General features: G+C 36.7%; 1 protein-coding gene and 1 long non-coding RNA gene across 4 annotated transcripts in view; one reads left to right on the top strand and one right to left on the bottom strand.

Moving 5' to 3' along the window:
* The window catches only part of LOC140615082 (uncharacterized), a 45,973-nt gene extending 25,318 nt beyond the window's left edge, over window positions 1-20,655 (top strand). Inside the window, exon 3 of the long non-coding RNA XR_012015757.1 lies at window positions 20,062-20,655. This is a non-coding gene — a long non-coding RNA (uncharacterized lncRNA). The remainder of the gene's footprint in view (window positions 1-20,061) is intronic.
* Window positions 1-21,227, bottom strand: part of PRCP (prolylcarboxypeptidase) — a 65,541-nt gene that overhangs the window by 20,952 nt on the left and 23,362 nt on the right. For all 3 annotated transcript variants that reach the window (XM_072794822.1, XM_072794823.1, XM_072794821.1), the window contains 4 exons: window positions 10,890-11,030; window positions 6,877-6,978; window positions 827-1,008; window positions 440-597 (listed from right to left, as the gene is read on the bottom strand). In XM_072794822.1, coding sequence (XP_072650923.1) covers window positions 440-597; window positions 827-1,008; window positions 6,877-6,978; window positions 10,890-11,030 — 583 coding nt within the window. The remainder of the gene's footprint in view (window positions 1-439; window positions 598-826; window positions 1,009-6,876; window positions 6,979-10,889; window positions 11,031-21,227) is intronic.

Consider the following 21,227-nt stretch of genomic DNA (forward strand, 5'->3'; position numbering starts at 1 on the left):
TCTCATGATAAACAAGCTGTCTATTCTGATGGAGTTTGCCAGAATTTATATGAATTATTCCGTTTCAAAGATATTATTTATATGAATTATTCCGTTTCAAAGATACTATTTAAATAAGTAAATAAATAAAATGGAACATTAGAGAGCATTCAGAATGTGTAAACCACAACTAAATACAACAAATGGATGTATGACATAATGTTGAGCAAAAGACAGCAGACACAAAACATAAATGTTCCTGATTATACCAGATGATGATTATACTATTATACCATACTGATTATATTTTCCCTTGTGAAATTTCATCAAGTGATCTATTTTATTTGTGTACTTTTCTGTATGTTCTACTTAAATTAAAAAAAAAAAACTGAGAAGTATTGAAATTAACAAGTGAAAGGTAAATAACTCCATGATATCTATTCTATTAATTGAAGCTTACCTGTTCTTGAATATCGATTAATAGCATCCCAGGACCTACGGATGCTTTCTGAACAATTTGGGCCACTTTTCTTAAAATCCGTAGTTACAATCTCCATAAATACACCACAAGATACCAGATTACCAAATTGCCAGATGGGGGCAGAGGCTGCAAGAGCTCTAAATGGTGAGAAAAATAAGAAAGGAGAAAAGAAAAAAAATGTAACTCACTGAATTCAAGTTTTAAAATCAAAACTGATATTGAATAAAAATGGTGAGAGAAATAAGTTGTTAATGAGATAGAAAGTAGAAATATCAGTAAACAGAACATGTTTTACCCCCCAAAAAATTTCTAAGTATGCCTTGACAATCATTAAGAAGTGCTCATGTCCAACATAAATGCATTTACCCAACCACCATATGAGGATATTTCATCCTGAACCAGGCTGCAAGCATGCCACCGTAAGAGCCCCCTATGGCAATGACAGGTTGATTTTTAGCTCCTGGGATTGTTCTTTTCAAGTGCTTGATTAACATTGCAAAATCAGCCAGAGCTTGTTCTGATGTCAGATAATTCAAGTGTCTGGAATCCTAAAGAAAAGTAACAAAGAACACGTATAAATGTATACATAATAGCAGCTCAGGCATAGCATAGATCCAGGAAAAAAGCCAGTCAGATAAGCTTTTCTCCAATAGAATATCTAGGCAATTGAGTTAAAATACCCCGTCAACACAATAGCAAAGCTGATTTAAACAAATCATTAAAAAATGATTTTACATTTGTGAGACGAACAATGTAATTTTTATTAAAATGCTATTTACCAAAGATCTTGTTGAGGTAGCAACAACAGAAACAAACTGTAACATTTAAAATAGCAAATGTGATAGAATATAACTCTCCGCTTAACAGACAATTGCTGTATTATAATTTTTATTTTAATAAAACTTGAAACAGGGGCACCTGGGTGGCTCAGTGGTTGAGCATCTGCCTTCAGCTCAGGGTATGATTCCAGGATCCTGTGATCAAGTCCTGCATCAGGCTCCTTGCAGGGAAGCCTGCTTCTTCCTCTGCCTATGTCTCTGCCTCTCCCTCCGTATTCTCATGAATAAATAAATAAAATCTTTAAAAATAAATAAATAAAAGTTTAAAAAACCTGAAACATTTAGGGGCACCTGGGTGGCTCAGTCAGTTAAGCATCCACCTTTGCCTCAGGTCATGATTCCAGAGTCCCAGGATCAAGGCCCTGTGTCAGGCTCCCAGCTCGGCCTGCAGTCTGCTTCTCCCTCTGCCTCTGCTCCTCCCTTTCACTCATTCTCTCTCTCTCAAATAAATAAAGTATGTCTGTATGGCTACCATACAGACAAAGGTATATTGAATCCTGTGAAAAATTAAAGAATCATCAATCAAAATAAAACTCATTCTCCCTAATCAGAAAGATAATTATCATGTCTGATATACCAACAACTGGAAATTACCTTGTTGTAAACAACTATAAAATTGGAGTTAAAAACAAAAACCAATATAGCAACTATATTCAAGCATTAGAAAACAGGCAACGTAAAACATTGATTCCTGAGAGAAGGATACTCATAAAGTTCCATGATCATCTAACTCTGCCTAGAGATAATTGCTTCACTTCAACATAGAGAGGTAGAACTCAGAATCCTGCTAAGCTGAGGAGGCTAATAAAGTATTTCCTTTAAAAGTCTAAGTCTTCTCTCTTTGAACTTGGACTGGACTTAGTAACTTGGTTCTAACCAACAAAATGTGTCAGAAGTGATATGTGGCTTCCAATGTTAAGTCATAATAATCACAAGCAGTTTCCACCTTGCTCTGTTGGATTACTAATTTTGAGGAAAGCCAGCTACTTTGTCATGAGGCCACTCAAGTAAGGCTTTGGAGAAACCTAGGAAGAGACAAACTGCAGCCTCTTGCTAACACCCTGCAACATTTTGTCACTCATGTGGATTCTCCTTATAGTGGAGAGGGTTCTCTGGCAGCAGTCAGGCCTTCAGATAACTATTAGCACCAGCTGACATCTCAACCTCATGAGACCCCTTGAAAAAGAACCTCCTAGCTGAGCCACTCTTAATTCCTTACCCATAGGAACTATGAGACAATAAATGTCAATCGCTGTTTTAAGTCACTGAGGTTTGAAGTAAATTGTTACATAGCAATAGGTAAATAGTCCAGCTATATACCTATTAGGCTACCCTATTTGATCTTCATGCTTTGGTCTTACCACTCTGTTTGACTTTGTCCATCATTTGGCACATTCAAAAATCACATAGTTCTCATCTTTCCTCTTTCCTATGTATGTCACCTACTCCTTTAACCTTACTCCTTATCCAAGATGCAGATTTTCTGACCTCTTACCTCCTTTCTCATTGTCTGTCACTAATCTTTTACTTCCAGCTTTCATGGCACCATATATGGTTGAGTGTGATTTTTTTCTAATCCTCACATATTTGTAATATTATCTCCTAAGCTACTGACAAAATCTGTGAGCACATGAAGAGAAAGAAGGTTATCAAAGAGAACCCTTAGCTCCATTTTGCTAACAAAGTATGAATCAAAGGGATCTAGGAGAGGATATTACGTTTTTGCCTGCAATAAGCTACTTTCCAATGGTTTCAGAACTCATCAACTCCTCTAATCAGATAATTATGCAGAATAATAAACTAAAGAATTGAGTTTCCCATGCGGTATCACCATGTGGCACACATATCACCAAATTGTTCTGCTTTCATTTACAACACAAGGACTTTTTATTTATTTTATTTATTTATAACATGAGCTAATAAAGCCTTTGAGAACAAAAATTAAAACTCCTTTCAAAATAGGCAGCCTAGGGCAGCCCGGGTGGCTCAGCGGTTTAGCGCCGCCTTCAGCCCAGGGCGTGATCCTGGAGACCCTGGATCGAGTCCCACGTCGGGCTCCCTGCATGGAGCCTGCTCCTCCCTCTGCCTGTGTCTCTGCCCCTCTCTGCGTCTCTCATGAATAAATAAATGTTTAAAAAAAAAAAAAAAATAGGCAGCCTAGAAAATTACTGTCCCCAAGTTCTTTTGACTCAGAGTTCCCCAAAAGGATAGCTGATCTTAGATAATACACAATCTTTTTAAATTTAATACTTGTTTTAATGTAATTTAGAAAAAAACATACCAAAAAAAAAAAAAAAAAGAAAAAGAAAAAAACATACCTAGTCCATAAAGCCCTTGGTTAAGGTAATACAAAGTTTGAAAAGTTAGTTGTTTAGAGAAAAATATTATGTAGGTAATAGTGCAGATGGCAAATTCATATACCCAGAATCACAAAGGTAGTACATGAGTGACTTAGTTAAGGAAAAAGTACACTTTTTATTAGGTAGAGTCTATGGTCAAGGCCAAAGCTCCTTGTGAGCTCAGGAAAGGCCACAAGGGAATCTAAGTGGCCGGTTGGACTCCCAAAACAGGGATAATTTATTCTTACTATATTGAAAAATACCTTATTAAATATTTGAGTACTCATTATATTTTTCTCTGTGGTAGACCCAGTAATTTAAGTGTATAACTTATAAAGCAGAATGATTTAGTGACATTTTTGAAACAATGAGAAGTTCCCTCCATAGTCTCTGCAGCCATTCCTTAAGATTTTGCTGGTGAAGGCTAGCCTCATCACACGGAGTTAAAAGACTGATTAACATTAGAAATGATAATATTATGGTTTAAGAAAGGCTTAATCTGTTTGATTGCATATAAAAAGAAAAGATTAAATACAAATTTTTGAAATTTCAAGCTGTTCAAGTTAAAGCTATCATTTCTTAGAGTGGGACATGTTATTAGAACAAGTAGTATCTTAAACTTAAAAAAAAAAAAAAACCCAAAAACCTTTTAAACTTAAAAATAAAAAGTATACAGGCATACCTCAGAGATATTGCAGGTTCACTTCCAGACCACTGCAATAAAGTGAATATCGCAATAAAGCGAGTCCAATGACTATTTTGGTTTCCTAGTGTACATAAAAGTTATGTTTACACTATACTGTAGTCTATTAAGTGCATTAGTATTATTTCTAAAAAGATGTACATACCTTAATTTAAAAGTACTTTACTGATAAAAAATGCTAACCATCATTTGAGCCTTCAGTAAGTTTTCTGAGCTTTTATCTTTTTACCAGTAGAGGATCCTGCCTAAATGTTGATGGCCGCTGACTGGTCAGGGTGGTGGTTGCTGAAGCCTAGGGTGGCTGTGGCAAAGTCTTAAAAATAAAACAACAATGAAGCCTGCCACATTGATTGATTCTTCCTTTCATGAATATGCTTTCTCTTAGCATGTGATGCTGTTCAACAGCACGTTACCCACAGAATTTCTTTCAAAATTGATCAATCCTCTCAAACCCTATAACTGTTTTACCAACTAAGTTTATATAATTTTCTACATTCATTGTTGTCATTTCAACAATCTTCACAGAATCTTCACTAGCAGTAGATTCCATCTCCTGAAACCACTTTTTTTGCTTATCCATGAGAAGCAACTCTTCATCCATTCAAGCTTTATCATGATATTGGAGCTATTCAGTCACATCTTCAGGCTCCACTTGTAATTCTAGTTCTCTTGCTGCTTCCATCACATCTGTTGTTATATCCATTTTTTTTAAAAAGCTTTTATTTATTTATTCATGAGAGACACAGAGAGAGGCAGAGACAAAGGCAGAGGGAGGAGAAGCAGGCTTCCATGCAGGAGCCCCATGTGGGACTTGATCCTGGAATTCTGGAGGCAAAGGCAGACACTCAATTGCTAAGCCACCCAGGCGTCCCATGTTGTTATATCCTCCACTGAAGTCTTTAACCCCTCAGCATCCACAAGGATTTGAAACTACTTCTTCCAAATTCCTGTTAATTTTGATATTTTGAATCCTTCCCATGAATCCTGAATGTTCTTCACAGTATCTAGGATTGAATCCTTTCTAGGTTTTCAATTGACTTTGCCCAGATCAGAGGACCCACTCTCTATGGCATCTATAGCCTTACAAAATGTATTTCTTAAATAAGATTTGAAAGTCAAAATGACTCCTTGATCCATTGGCTGCATAATGGATGCTGTATTAGCAGACATGAAAACAACATTCATCTTATTGTACATCTCCATCAGAGCTCATAGGTGACCAGGTGTATTGTCAATGAGCAATAATATTTTCAAAGAACTTCTTTCATGAGCAGTAGGTCTCAACAGTGGGCTTAAAATATTCAGTAAACCATGTTGTAAACAGATGTGTAGTCATCCAGGCTTTGTTCTTCCATTTATATAGCACAAAGTCTACTTTGTAAGTAAAATTCTATAAGGCTCTAGGATATTCGGGATGGTAAACATGCATTGGCTTCAAATTAAAGTTACAAGCTACATTAACCCCTAACAAGAAAATCAGGCCATCCTTTTGAAGATTTGAAGCCAGGCATTGACTTTTCCTCTCTAGCAATGAAACTCCTAGATGGCATCCCCTTTTAACAAAAAGCTGTTTTGTCTATATTGAAAATCTATTGTTTAGTGTAACCACCTTCATGAATTATCTCAGATCTTCTAGATAACTTGCTGCAGCTTCTACATCAGCATTTAACTGCTTCACCTCGCACTTTTATGTTATGGAGATGGCTTCTTTCCTTAAACCTCATTAATCAGCCTCTGCTAGCTTTAGACTTTTCTTCTGCAGCTTTCTCACTTCCCTCAGCCTTCATCAAATTGAAGAGAGTTAGGGCTTTGCTCTGGATTAGGCTTTGGCTCGAGGGAAATTGATCTAATTGTGGAAATTGTGGCTAATTTGATCTTCTATCCAGACTATTCAAACTTTCTCCAATATTAACAATAATGCTGTCTCACTTTCTTGTCATTTGTATATTCACTGGAGTAGCACCTTTATTTTCTTTCAAGAAGTCTTCCTTTGCATTCACAACCTGGCTGAATGACTGGCACAAGAGGCCTTGCTTTTGGCCTCTCTCAGCTTTCAACATGCCTTCTTCACTAAGCTTAATCATTTCTAGCTTACTATTTAAAGTGAGAGATGTGCAACTCTTCTTTTCATTGGAACACTTAGAGGCCATTGTAGGATTATTAATTGGCCTAATTTCAATATTTTTGTGTCTCAGGGAATAAGGAGGCCTGAGGAGAGGGAAAGAGATGAGGGAATAGCTGGTCGGTGGAGCAGTCAAAACATATACATTACTTATCAATTAATTTTGCCATCTTATGTGAGCATCTAAGAGATGACCGATCGCAAATCACCATAACGAATACAATAATAATGAAAAAGTTTAACATATTACAGGTATTAACAAAATGACAGAGACACAAAGGAAGCAAATACTGCTAGAAAAATGGCACTGATTGACTTGCTCAACACAGAGTTGCTACAAACCTTCAGTTTGCAAATAAACATGATCTGTGAAGTATAATGAAGTGCAATAAACAAGGTATGCCTGTACTCACCTTGAATGAGTTGTTACCAAAAGGTAGGGACTCTCCATAGTATCGATGTTCTGCAAACACCAACATAGCCTTCATTTCCTCAGCCACATCCCACATGAACCCCTAGGAAACATTTACAAATCCATAGGATAAAAATTAGGATGTGAAAAAAGTCATTGAACCTTTTGGCAACTCATATAAAATGAACGTTAAACCAAACCAAAAGAGTTCTGAGAAGCTGCACAATTTATATTTGTTCTACAGATAAATACACATCAATCTTACACTATATTAGAGTGAAACAATTAAAAATAAGCCCAAGTCACTCAAATACCAGTCATTCCAACTCTCCTTATTCTAATACTCTACCTGTGGAATCAATATTGTGTTGAAAATAGTCTTCAAATTGCACTGTGTACCAAACAGCTAGGAAAAAACTGAGGATATTTTTTTTTTAAGATTTTATTTATTTATTCATGACAGACAGAGAGAGAGAGAGAGAGAGAGGCAGAGACACAGGTAGAGGGAGAAGCAGGCTCCATGCAGGGAGTCTGACATGGGACTTGATCCTGGGTCTCCAGGATCACACCCTGGGCTGAAGGCAGCACTACACCACCAGGGCTGCCCAGAACTGAGGATATTTAAGTTAGCTTCCTACTTGTAAATATTTACAACATAAAAGAAAAACAATATAAATAAGCATACTGAACTCCATTGGGTTTTATATTAATCTTATTTACTTGAAAATACATAATAGCTAACAACAGCTAATAAGAGAGTATTTGCAATGTGTCAGGCACTGTTCTAAATACTTCATATATATTAATTCATTTAATTATGCCAACAATCTAGGAGATAGGCAGTTTTATTATCCCCATTTTAGAGACAAGGACACCGAGGCAGAGTAGTTTAAATATCCTGTGACAGTCACACAGCTAGAAAGTGGCAGAGCCAAGATCCGAGCACTGGCTGTCTGACTTCACAGCAGAATTATCAAGTGCGGGAACCCTGGGTGGCGCAGCGGTTTAGTGCCTGCCTTTGGCCCAGGGCGCGATCCTGGAGACCCCGGATCGAATCCCATGTCGGGCTCCCGGTGCATGGAGCCTGCTTGTCCCTCTGCCTATGTCTCTGCCTCTCTCTCTCTCTGTGTGACTATCATAAATAAATAAAAATTAAAAAAAAAATTATCAAGTGCTGTTCGATCTCCTTATGTCCACACTTAATGCTGGTCATTAATCAGTCACTGCATTTTTTTCACTTACCTCAAGGGATGCCCTCAGAATCCTTCTGGACAAAGCACTCTAGGCAGTCAACATCAATCGATTAAATTTAGATTTAGCACAGATTAAAACTATTTATCATTCCTAGGGCACACTTGTCTTTTAATGAACTGCTGTTCCCTAACAACTAAGAACTTCTAAAAGGTTTTCCTCATTTTGATCAGTAAATGAACAATTAAAAGAGCTGTATGCATGTAATGGTGGAGAATTTACCTGTTACCTGTGATGGTTTCACTAACCCTCACTTTCTCTCTTAACACCTTGCCCATTCCCTGCTGTTTATGTGCAGATCCTATAACAGCCAGCTTAAGCATGCCCTCCTCTGCCTGCCATTTTGGCACTGCTGATCACTCCTGCCTTTCAACAGCACTGTGCTAGGCACAGATCTCTATTACTGTGTTGTAGTATTTGCTTACATGTGTGTCTTACCCTACCAGACTATGAACTTCTTAAAGGTAAGGAACACCTATGAAAATAGCCAGACCTCTGGGGAGCTGACCTCAGGTTTTGAAAGGAAGCAATTTAATAAAACTGATTTACATTATAATAAGTGATTATTTGCCTACATCTATTTCAGGGTGTTTGTGTTTTTCAGAAGAGGTGTAATATATTAACATTTAATAATATTATTGCATTGACCTGAGTTCCTAATTCTTATTTAGTCCTTATAACAACTCTATGAACCAGATTATTATTAATACATCCATTTAGCAGATAAGAAAACTGAGGTACAGAATTAGAAACCACCCAAAGTCATACAGCATAACAGCAAAAGCGGAATTCAATCCTTATCAGTACTTATCAGTCTATTGCTCTTGACCATTCTGCTATACTGTCTCTTAATAGATGAAGGTCCAGAATATGTGAAAATGAAACCAGGACATTTTAGTACATACTCCTAAGGAGGTGTCTAGGGCTGGGAAAAAGCCAGGATCTTTCTAAGGATCTACCTCTAGCCACTTCCCTGGAACTGCTACCTACACTGTACAGCTTTTCCTCTCTACCACTTTTGAGGCAAGCCTTAAATTTCAGTGTCTGTCAGAGCAGTGGAGGCAGGAACAACTGCCTATCTATAGTAAAGAAGAAAAGGAGGGGGGCACCTGGGTGGCTCAGTCAGTTAAATGTCCAACTCTTGATTTAGGCTGAGGTCATGATCTCAGGGTTGTGAAATCAAGCTCTATGTTAGGCTCCACACTGAATGTGGAGCCTGCTTAAGATTCTCTCTCCACTCCCTTTGCTTCTCCCCTCCCACTCTCTATCCCTCGAAAGAAAGAAAGAAAGAAAGAAAGAAAGAAAGAAAGAAAGAAAGAAAGAAAGAAAGAAAAGGAAAAGAAAAGAAAAGAAAAGAAAAAAGGAGAGGAAAGGAAAGGAAAGGAAAGGAAAGGAAAGGAAAGGAAAGGAAAGGAAAGGAAAGGAAAGGAAAAGAAGAGGAAAGGAAAAGAAAAGAAGAGGAAAGGAAAAGAAAAGAAGAGGAAAGGAAAAGAAAAGAAGAGGAAAGGAAAAGAAAAGAAGAGGAGGAGGAGGAGTTGGAAAAATAACTGGATAACTGAACTGGATAGGAGAAGCTGCCCCATGGCCTTGGCATAAATGGGAAGTCACATAAGAGAAAGTAAAAAAAAAAGCTAAAGCAGTCTCAGTTGTTTCATAGAAAAAGTTAGCAAGAATCTGATGGAAAATAAACCCTAACTTCATTTGTCACTAATCTAAGAGAAACAGGCATCCTAGGATCTCATTTCTCAGGGAATTATTTTATTTTCAACTAATATATTTAAACTCAACACTCCTAAGCAAATAATCAGAAATGGGAAATGCAGTACAGCATAATTGGATTCATACCTTTGCTTTCAACAAACATTTACTGAGACCTCCTGAATACCAGGCACCATGCCAAACACTGGCAGTAGAGAAAATATGATTCAGTCTTCACTTTAAGGTAATTCGCAGACTAGCTTTTTAGTAGAAAGTTGGTATTTTCTAATCATAGCTTTGGAACATAAAAAAGGAAAATTTCTTCCTTGCAAGTGTCCTCCTAAATTAAATGTTAATATGTTTAAGTGTTATCATAAAAGATGATAGAATGTATAGTCAAGGAAGCAAGCTAACATCTACACTATTTTTTAACCCTCACAAATATAAGAAAAATAGAACTTAGGAAAATTAAATTAAAATATAGCTACAACTTTACCTCTCTTCATTCCTACTTAATAATCAAACTTGCTGGGTTTTGTTTTTTATTTGCTCTGGCTTTGTTCAGGTTTCATTCATTTATTCATTTAAGAGATACATATTGAGCACCGACTATATGCTTAGCATAGTTTTAGACTGAATATACAACACTGACCAGAAATTCATGCCCTGTGTATTGTAGAGATCATAACCAAAACAAATAAACCAAAAACATCTATATGCAATAACATTCTTATTCCCATGTCCCTCATATCCTTATTCACTCTAGAAATAAGCTGGGATAAAAAAAAAATCTAAGACTCAATTATCCAAAAATAATATTTCATTCTTTTCATGTATAATTCTTTGAGGCAAAACACACAGGCTTAGTGGATATCTGGATTCATTCTTTTGTGATCTTCCCATTGATATACTTCTGCCATTTTCCTATTATTACTGAGCTTTATCTGTTATTTTTTAAAGAGCTTCACAATTAATTATAGTAATATTTGGTCATATATACTACAAAACATTTTTTTCCAGTTTGCCATAATAAAAGGCAAATTGAGCATTGGAATTTGCACATACCGTATTATTGCAAAACCAGATAATGTCCCCTTCATTACCAGTGTAGAAAAGTATTGACCCACCATCTTTCTTCCAGTGTTCATCAGCAATTAGGTACCGCTGTTTAAAAGTTTTATCAACAGCAAATCCAAAATGATCAACCTATGACAAAAACAAAACAGACCAATTTCAGAGGAAAATAATTAAATGAGATCAACAAAAAAGTAATTAAGTTTATTTTTCCATTAAAATCAACCTATGTTACAAAAATAATCACAAAACTTTTTAAACTTTATTTGATTTTAGCTGCAGTAGTAATATTGGCACTTTATTTTTAAATTACTTTCTTTATATTATAAGATAAAATAGTGCTAGGGGAACCTGGCTGGCTTAGTCTGTAGAACATGCAACTCTTGATCTCAGGGTCATGAGTTCAAGTTCCACATTGGGTGTGAAATCTGCTTAGAAACAAAAAAACAAAAACAGGGGCATCTGGGCATCTCAGTTGGTTAAGTGTCTGCCTTCAACTCAGGTCATGAGCTCAGAGTCCTAGGATTCAGCCCCATGTTGGGCTCCTGCTCTGTGGGGAGTCTGCTTCTCCCTCTCCTTCTGCCCCTCCCCCCCCACTTATGCATGCTCTCTCTCTCAAATAAATAAATAAAATCATTACAGAACAACAATAAAAAACTTATCAGTACTCAAGATTTTCAGCATAAGAGAAAAAATAACAATTATAAAATCAAGGAGCTACTTAAAAACACAGTAATGTTAAAACTGAATTGGAGGGAACCCTGGGTGGCGCAGCGGTTTGGCGCCTGCCTTTGGCCCAGGGCGCGATCCTGGAGACCCGGGATCGAATCCCACGTCGGGCTCCCGGTGCATGGAGCCTGCTTCTCCCTCTGCCTGTGTCTCTGCCTCTCTCTCTCTCTCTGTCTCTCTGTTACTATCATAAATAAATAAATAAAAAATTAAAAAAAAAACTGATTTGGAAACAGAGATATGAATCTATTAACTTTAAAAATACATATATCCCTGGGGGTCCTGGGTGGCTCAGTTGGTTGAGCATCTGCCTTAAGCTCAGGTCATGATCCCAGGGTCCTGGCCTTACACTGGGCTCCCTGGTCAGTGGGGAATCTGCTTATCCCTTTCCTTCTGCCCCTACCCCTCCCTGCTTGTGTGTGCTCTCTCTCTCTCAAATAAATAAATAAATTCTTTTTTTAAAATACAGATATCCCTCCCAATCTGAATTTTCATTATGCAAACTTTCAATATCAAAATTCAAGGACTAAAAAGACTACTGAAGGGGCGCCCAGGTGTCTCAGTTGGTTAAGCATCTGCCTCTGGCTCAGGTCATGATCTCAGGGTCCCAGGATACAGCATTGGGCTCTCTGCTCAGCAAGAAGTCCACTTCTCCCTCTGCCTCTGCTACCCCCTCACTCCTGTTCTCTCTCTCTCAAATAAATAAAATCTTAAAACAACAACAACAACACTCTAAGAAACAAAACAGAGGATCATAGGGGAAGGGAGGGAAAAATAAAATAAGACAAAATCAGAGAGGGAGACAAACCATAAGAGATTCTTAAAAGGAAACAAGTTGGGGTTGCTGGAGGGGAAGGGCATTAAGGAGGGCACATGATGTTATGAGCACTTGGTGTTATATGCAACTGATGAGCCACTGAACTCTCTCTCTGAAACAATACACTATATGTTAATTAATTGAATTTATTTTTTTTAATTAATTGAATTTAAACAGAGTTAAATTTAAAAAAAAAACACTGAAAAGGTCTATGAACACTGTCACCTCATTAACAATTGACATTTCAAGGACCAGGATTTTGGTGTTTAACTCATCCCCCACAAGGAACTAGGGCTTGTTAGTGGCTCACTGGCATTTGAGGACAAAGAAACTACAATCAACCTATGTTACAAAAATAATCACAAAGCTAATTTTTATCACTAGATTCGGGTGATGACAGCATCTTGCTGTGCAAGAAAGCAAGGAAGTGCTCAAAAATTAACGGAGTTATGTCTAAAGGACATAGGAGTCAACTATAAAGGACTATCATTGGCTCGATTTAATAAACTGAACATAAAACAAATTGAACATAAAAAGAACAGTGACGGGGCACATGGGTAGCTCAGTGGTTGAGCGTCTACCTTTGGCTCGGGTCGTGGCCCCAGGGTCCTGGGATTGAGTCCCACATCAGGATCCCTGCAAGGAGCCTGCTTCTCCCTCTGCCTATGTATCTGTCACTCTCTCTGTGTCTCTCATGAATAAATAAATAAATAAGTAATCTTTAAAAGCAAACAAAACAAAAAGAATAATGACTGTAGTAGCTGATTGGAACACTCATTTCACAAAAATCTACTAGTTCAGAAGGATATCAAAAAAGCAAAAGCAAAATGTATTGTCATTTGCCACTATTTAAGGTGTCTATTAAACCAACTCCTAACTTGGGAATACAAAAGTAAATAATATGTAACCTGCCCTTCCAATAGAATTGTGTTTCAAGGTACCAAAGAGTCCCAGTTAATGAAAAAGAGCTCTGTTTAATTAAATGTCAGCTAAACCAGAAGGAATGACAGAACTAGACAAATGATGGTTTTGCAAGCCCTTATGAAATTAGTGATTTGGGCAAGAATTACCACATGATGTTAAAAGCATTAGGAGAATGAATGACAGGAAAATGAGGACCAAAAGTAATACCATGGAGAGTACTCTCTTGTTAAAAGGGCAAAATGTAATTTTACAATGGAAGGATCAGGCTGTCATCACCTGAATCTAGTGATAAAAATTAGCATCACTGACAGTGGAGCAGGCATGGATTATGCACCTCCTCATGTAGTTTAACACAAAGTAAATTTCACCTATGATAAAATCATGTCAAAATTGTTCAACCTGTATCTTTTTCCAGCCTTCAGATCTAATTTCTTTTACATCTAATTTCCTGTTTCCAGGAAATACACAGGGTAGAAGAACAAGCTAAAGACACTTTGCATAGGCAGACAAATCCAAATGTGTGATAAGACAATGGTAAGGCAATGTCATGATAAATACATAAACTTTAAGGAACAAAATAACCAGATGGAATGCATGAGTCCAGGCTGTATCCTGGTTTGCACAAATGATACAACTGATAATTTAGAGACAATTAGGTTAATTTGAATATGGACTAAGTATTAGATGATACTAATGACTTGTTAATTCTGTTAGGAGTGATCATATAGTGGCTGCATAAGGAAATGTTTTTCTATTTTATAGCTGTATATTGAAGGATTTAGAAATACCCTACTGTCTGCAATTTACTTGAAAATATTTCAGCATAAAAAAATAAGTGAATTTATTTTTTTTGAAGTAAGATGAATTTAAAGGAAGAAAATTTAATCTATACTGAAAGAGACAAAATACAGGATATGGAGACTTTGCAAGACAATATAAAACACGTCCAAATGATAAAAATGACACAATAATTTTAAGCTTAAAACAAAAGAACCTTAAATTTTTGAGATTTCTTTTTTACCCTTCCCTTAATAAATTCACCATTTTTTTTTTAAGATTTTATTTATTTATTCATGAGAGGCACAGAGATGGAGGCAGAGACAAAGGCAGAGGGAGAAGCAGGCTCCTTGCAGGGATCCTGATGCAGGACTCAATCCCAGGACCTCAGGATCATGCACCGAGCTGAAGGCAGTCAACCACTGAGCTACCCAGGTATCCCAATAAACTCACCATTTAAAATATAATTATCGGGCAGCCCCGGTGGCTCAGTGGTTTAGCGCCGCCTTGAGTCTAGGGTGTGATCCTGGAGACCCAGGATTGAGTCCTACATCGGGCTCCCTGCATGGAGCCTGCTTCTCCTTCTGCCTGTGTCTCTGCCTCTCTCTCTCTGTGCCTCTTATGAATAAATAAATAAAAGGCTTAATATTTAAAAAAATATAATATAATATAATATAATATAATATAATATAATATAATATAATATAATATAATATAATATATCAAATCCTACAACATGGTAAACATTCATGAGCAACTACCTGAATTTACAGTGTTATACCATAGTACAGAGCCCCACTGAACTTTTAGGATCATGAAGCTGAATCTCCCCAGTACTCTGGAGAGACAGAAGTAAAATGAAAATGCTCCATCTGGTCTAGGGCAGATCCAGTAACCCAATGCTGCTCCAGATATTAAACTGTCTGGTTCAGACCAAAACCAGGTTCTGTAAGACTTCTCTAGGCCATTCTAAAACAGATGGGATTCTTCACACGCACTTCCATCCACACACTTCACATTATTTCAGAGGTCCCATAATGCAAGTTTCTCAAAACTGCACTAATTGCATACTTCCTGATGTCCATGATCATCAATATAGTCCTAAAATATAAGCTATTCTAATCTAAAGACTACCTACCTCAGTATAAAAAATAGTTTGTATAGAACAGGTATATAATAATGATGTCCACGTGCTAAAAATCTCCTCCAATTTATATGTTAATTCAACATATATAATCAATCACTCATTCAATAAGCATCTATTGAATTGTCAAGTTCTTATTCTGGGCCAAGAAGTAAGCTAAGCAATGGGATAAAGTGTTGGCTGACCCACAACACCTACATTTAATTTAAATGAATTCAACTATACCCATTCGCCTAAAGATAAGAGAGCAAGAGAAATAGACAGTGGAGGGAAGATAGACAAGTGGTTCCACTTGCCTCCATTCAGTTGATACAGCAGTCCTCCATAAGAGGTCCCTAGAAAGCAGAATCAGATCACCTGGGAATCTGTTAAAAAATGCAAATGCTCTGGCCGAATCCGACCTACTGAGTCAGAAACTGTGGAGAGAACCCAGTAATCTGTGATTCCAATGTACAGCTAAAGTTTTAACAACAACTGAGTTAGCCTAATCCCCCAAATAGAAGATGAATCTGCTATTCTTTCTTTTAATCTAAGTTTCAGAGTGCCTCTAATACTGTAAGCATCTCGCCATGCTGAATAAGAGTCAGGTTTTAAAGATGTGCATTACCACCTAACATGGCCCCTAAATACAAGCCAGCCTCATCATTTGAAGCTCAACAGGAAAATCCATTGTCTGTTTCACCAAAGAAGGAAAGACTGGCTGTGCTGGACTTAAAGAAAGGAGGGACATGGCTCTCTAACAAGATACCTTACTGTGGGATTCTCAAAGATTATTCCGCTGTAGTGATTTTCACCTTATCTATTGACTTCAGAAACCAGGCTTCTTGTAAAATGAGATATTGTTATACCCTTAAAAAGCAGCCCACAAAAAAAGGTATTTCAATAGTCCAATCTAAGCAAACATGGCTATGTGTTTGTATATAGCATGTTAAACATAAATACTAAAAAATTCTTGCCAGAGGAAAAGCTTTCATCTAGAATTTTAAGGGTCACCAGAACTTTAGAACCAGAGAAAGCCAAATTTGTATGTGTGACCACTGTCTGGCCACTCCTGCTCCTAGTAATTCATCCCTAATTGTTTAAATTGGGAGGAAAAGGGAAGAATTCTGGTATGGTAGAAAGAAGGCAGGTTTGCAAATTAACAGACCTGAACTTGAACCTCTATTGTGAGGCCTCAAGCAAGTCATTTAACTTCTCCCTGAGCCCAGTATCTTCCTATATAAAATAAGAATAACACATAAAGGATTGCTATGAGGATTAGAGAAAATGTACCTAAAGTACAGGTAGAGTTTCTAATATATAATAAGTACTCAGTAAATGTTAGTTCTCCTCTCCATCTCATTTGCAAACCAGTCCTAAGCATGGAGTACTTAGATGCGGTAAATAAGGTGGAAGGAGATGATAAAGCTTTCACAGAAGAAAAAAAAAAAACTTCTTCATATAATTATAAGAAGTACCTTTGGAATGCTGAAATCTCTCTCTCTCTTTTGTGTGTGTGTGTGTGTGTTTCACCTAAATATTAAATAGTTAGAAACAGGCTGTGAAATCTCCTTTGCAAAATATTAATTTGCAGAATTTTCTTGGCTCCTTCCTACCATCAAGGATATAACTGCAGATAGTTTCTGACACCTGAGAGCCCAGCACACCAGGGGCAGTGTGCCCTCTGCCGTTGAGAACTGGCACCCACATACCATTTTCAGCTCTGTGTTCCTGAATAAAGAAATTTTATAAATCACAACATGAAAGGGGACAAGGGCTTTAGACATCATTTGATCAAAAAAAAAAAAAAAAAAGAAATCATTTGATCTGTGTTGTTCAAATGAAGAAACTGGGCTCAAAGAGGTCAAGTGACTTTGCCAAGGTCACAAGTTAGAAGTAGAGTCTGGAACTTTTATTTTTGCAATTGGCTTACTGAAGTAACTAAAACAAATTATAGCGCTGTAAAAGCAACAATACATGACCTCACAAATGAAACACACCTCTAATCACATACAGCAATTCTTTTGAAAATGTCCAAGAAATTTTAAGAGATACTTCTCCCCTTCACCGTGTAGAGGAGATTCGTAAGAATGTGTAGGCAAAAAGGAACAGAGAATATCCTTTAAATAGAATCTATTGTGGCAAAAATTATTACCTGGACTGTTCAAGAAAAAGTTCACATCCAGAAAAGCCTATGAGAACATTACACCTATTAGACACAGTTTTGGTGGCAATTTGGGGGTGCAGGAGAAAAGGGAAGGCAAGTAACACAGAGCACCAACTACATGCCTGGTACCACGGTGGTGCTTTGTACAGATTACATCATCTTCCCAAGTACTCTTTGGAGCACTTTCTATTATACTAGTTCTACAAAAAGGTTGCTGATACTCAGAGAGGTCAGATAACTTGTCCAAGATAACATAACCAAAAAATAAAAATCAAATACAATTTTTTCACATGCTTTTATCCCCCACCCATTCCTACCTCTGATAAAACCCAGTCTGATTTTTCACTATAACACACTTGTACAGAGAGCTGACTACCAGCTGCAACCTTAAGCAGGAAACGTTAACAGTATCTTTCTCCAAATTTATAAAACAAAGGACATATGCCCCAGCCGTTTACTAACAGTTAAACTGAAGAATATGTACAATATTGGACTTCCCACTGGCCTGACTCAAAATTCTACATACTATTTTTTAACTCATTTAATTAGGCACTAATAAAAAAAAATCACACCATAACTCAGTAGCTTTTCAGTTTAGAAAACTCAGTATTACACTTAGTTTGATTTATCCACCCAGATATGATCATAGCTAACAAATTTTATGTTTTCTTCATTGCTAACCTTAGCAGGTGTAGTTTCCATTTTAACAAGGAAAGTAGAAGATTCCTCAAATATATCCTTCAAACAAAATAATCATTCTATGTAGTGAGACACTGTTCTTTAAACACCATCCCGTCCATATTAAACCAGAAGAGAGAACTGTATTCCCTCCTTCTATACTTTTTCGGTAAACTCCCCCTAAACTTAAAAAGTAGACTATTAGAAATAAATATTTATTTAAAGAGAAAATGATATGAGGGAAAGACAAGAAAAGGAGTGATAGTGATATGGGGAAGTCCACTGTAGAAAAAAGTTAGACTATCTAGTCTCTTGTATTTATAAAAGGATCATTAGAAAGGCAAGAACACAATAGCTACCACAGTGTACCTGTATAAGATACTTCATAAATAATTGTTACATGAATGTAGTTCAATTCTTTAATCAAGGATTCCTCACATTTTTATGTAGGAAATTCGCTTGTTAATGTTAGAATTTGCATACATATTCTTTTTTAATAGTCAGTGCTTGGGAAAATATACAAGGGAAGCTAATATAAATTTAATATTGGTAATAAAGGAATACACAACAGTATCTAATTACATTTGAAAAAACAGTATATGCTGGGCAAGAAAATGGACTCATGCACCCTCTCCAATAACTGTGCAGTGCTCAGTAACTCTGACCAAAGACCATGAGCCTTAGAGAGGAAAACACACTCTAAATTACCAAAATTCTACAAAAACAAAATATTCTCTCCTCTACTGCTAAAACAAAGGTAGACATATCCTGCCCTTGAAACATCTAAAACATTACAGTAAATCAAGAAAGAACATGTTTTGTCAAGCAACAGTTAAATGTTGCATCAAAGATTCTGGTATCAAAAAAAAAAAAAAAAAGATTCTGGTATCCTCTGTTGGCTTTCACAAAGCAGCACATGATCAACTCCCAAGGGCTTTAAGAAGCTTTGTACCACTAGAATTACCTGGCCACGACTTAAGTTTTCAAATTAGAAAGTGCTGCTGTGATTAATTACTAAATACATTAATTTTAGGAAATGTTACACCGTCAGAGGGCGCTGTTGTATAAGAAGTAAAGGGGGAGAGCCCATTAAATTTTAAATATTAGATTCATAAATTTCACATTAGATCTGAAGTCCAAACTCTTTAAGTGAAAAAAAAAAACTGAGATACAGAGATGGCAATTATTTTAAATATCTTTTTAAAAATATATATATATTCACACAATTAAATATAGCATTCATCATCCTTTTGTTTTAAAGTAAGGGTTCAAAAATTCATGCTTTTAAAAATCAGAAAAATGGTTACTCTTGTAGGAGAAGAATAACTCTAAATTCTAGAATTAGGATGGTGCATTTTTCTGTATGTATAAGGTAATCAACAAAATAGACTTGCAAACCTTTAAGATTTCCTTTAATGTATATGAATTATTTTATTTTATATATATATATATATATATATATATATATGTTTACATCTCTATGTCTCTATCATCATATGTAAATTACACATGTAAAAACATGTGGGATGCCTGGGTGGATCCATGGTTGGGTGTCTGCCTTCAGCCGAGGGCATGATCCTGGAGTCCCGGAATCAAGTTCCGCATCATGCTCCCTGCATGGAGCCTGCTTCTCCCTCTGCCTGTGTCTCTGCCTCTCTCATGAATAAATAAATAAAATCTTAAAAAAATATATGTATTGAGTACTTATTAAATGGCAGGCATTAAGAGAATTAAGTAAAATACAATTCCATCTCTCAAGTTTTGAATTTAAGGAAAGTGGTGACCATGCTAATAAACAATCACAGCCAGTGTGGTTAAGTTCTACAAAGTGCTGTGGGAGTTCAGAAGAGGAAGTAACGATCCTGCCTGAGGCAATCCTGCAAGGCTTCACCAAGGAGGTAATATCTGAGCTGAACCCTAAAGAGTAACAAGTTTTTGTGTTTTTCAGGTACAGAAGAAACAGAAGAGCATTTCAAGCAAAGAGAGCAAGATAAGCTGTGCAGGACAAGTATATTCAGGAACTGTTGTTGTTTTATGGCAGGAAGTGTACAGTTTATGAGAGGAAGAAATGAGAAACAAGATTACACTCAAGCCGTCTCCAGATGTAGATATGAAAATATTCCTAACTAGAGAAACCTAACAAATCTGAGCTTGCTGCTCTAAACCAACATTGAATGAAACTGGTTCACTAGAAATAGAGCCTTAATGAAGCAAGGACGTTTATCTGGTTTTTCCACTAAATCCCCAGTGACTAGTAGATCTGGCAAATAATAGATTAGTGAGTGTACAGAGAATGAATGATTGTATGCATACATCCTACCTCTGCTATTGATATAAAAATAGACCCAACATTGTTTCAGAGACCAGCATGATTCAAAGCAATAAGAATGGAGATTAAAGTGCCAAGAGCAAGTTTGTGCAGGTTCACTTATTGCATGGGTCTGTTACTGACTTTAGAAGAGTTACAGAATACTGTAGTTGTCTGTGCCTTTTGCCCAGTGACAAATCACATGCCTAAGGGAGAACCTAAGTATATAATCTAAAACCACCTCCTAACAGTTTAGCCTTATATAGGCTGCTGAGGACACAGGAACTGCATGCCCTTTGCTTGGAGTAGAAACAAGAAGATAAATAACTATGAAATTAATATAGACCAAAGCCCAGCATCTGGGAGGGGCAGGGGAAAAACTAATCAGCATTTCTCTGAAGTATATAACCTAAAATATATCTGACCTTGTGACAGTTTTTAGGTCTGGAAAGGATATAAGGTGTGGCTCTCAGCCAGTGCATGGTTATCTAACCTGAATGACAGCTCACTGTAAAATGTATATCTTAAGTGCTCATTTGGCAGCATATTGGTGTTTGGTAAACCTGAATATGCTACAAAATGTTGGTTTTATCAATGCGTAAGATATATTTTCTCACCAACAGAGTTTTATAAAGAAGGAAGAAACGTGTAAGAGATATGATGGCCAAGAGCAAAAAGTGATTAGAGGGAATAGCTGAAACTATAGGTAAGAAACATTTTGTGATGCAGGAGGATTCTGAGGAGGCAGGACAGAATGGAGGTCAACAGCACAGATGGAGGGATTTGACTTGGACAGGAGGAGGAAC

This window comes from Canis lupus, chromosome 23 (genome assembly GCF_048164855.1).
Source record: "Canis lupus baileyi chromosome 23, mCanLup2.hap1, whole genome shotgun sequence".
In the NCBI taxonomy this organism is placed as follows: domain Eukaryota; kingdom Metazoa; phylum Chordata; class Mammalia; order Carnivora; family Canidae; genus Canis; species Canis lupus.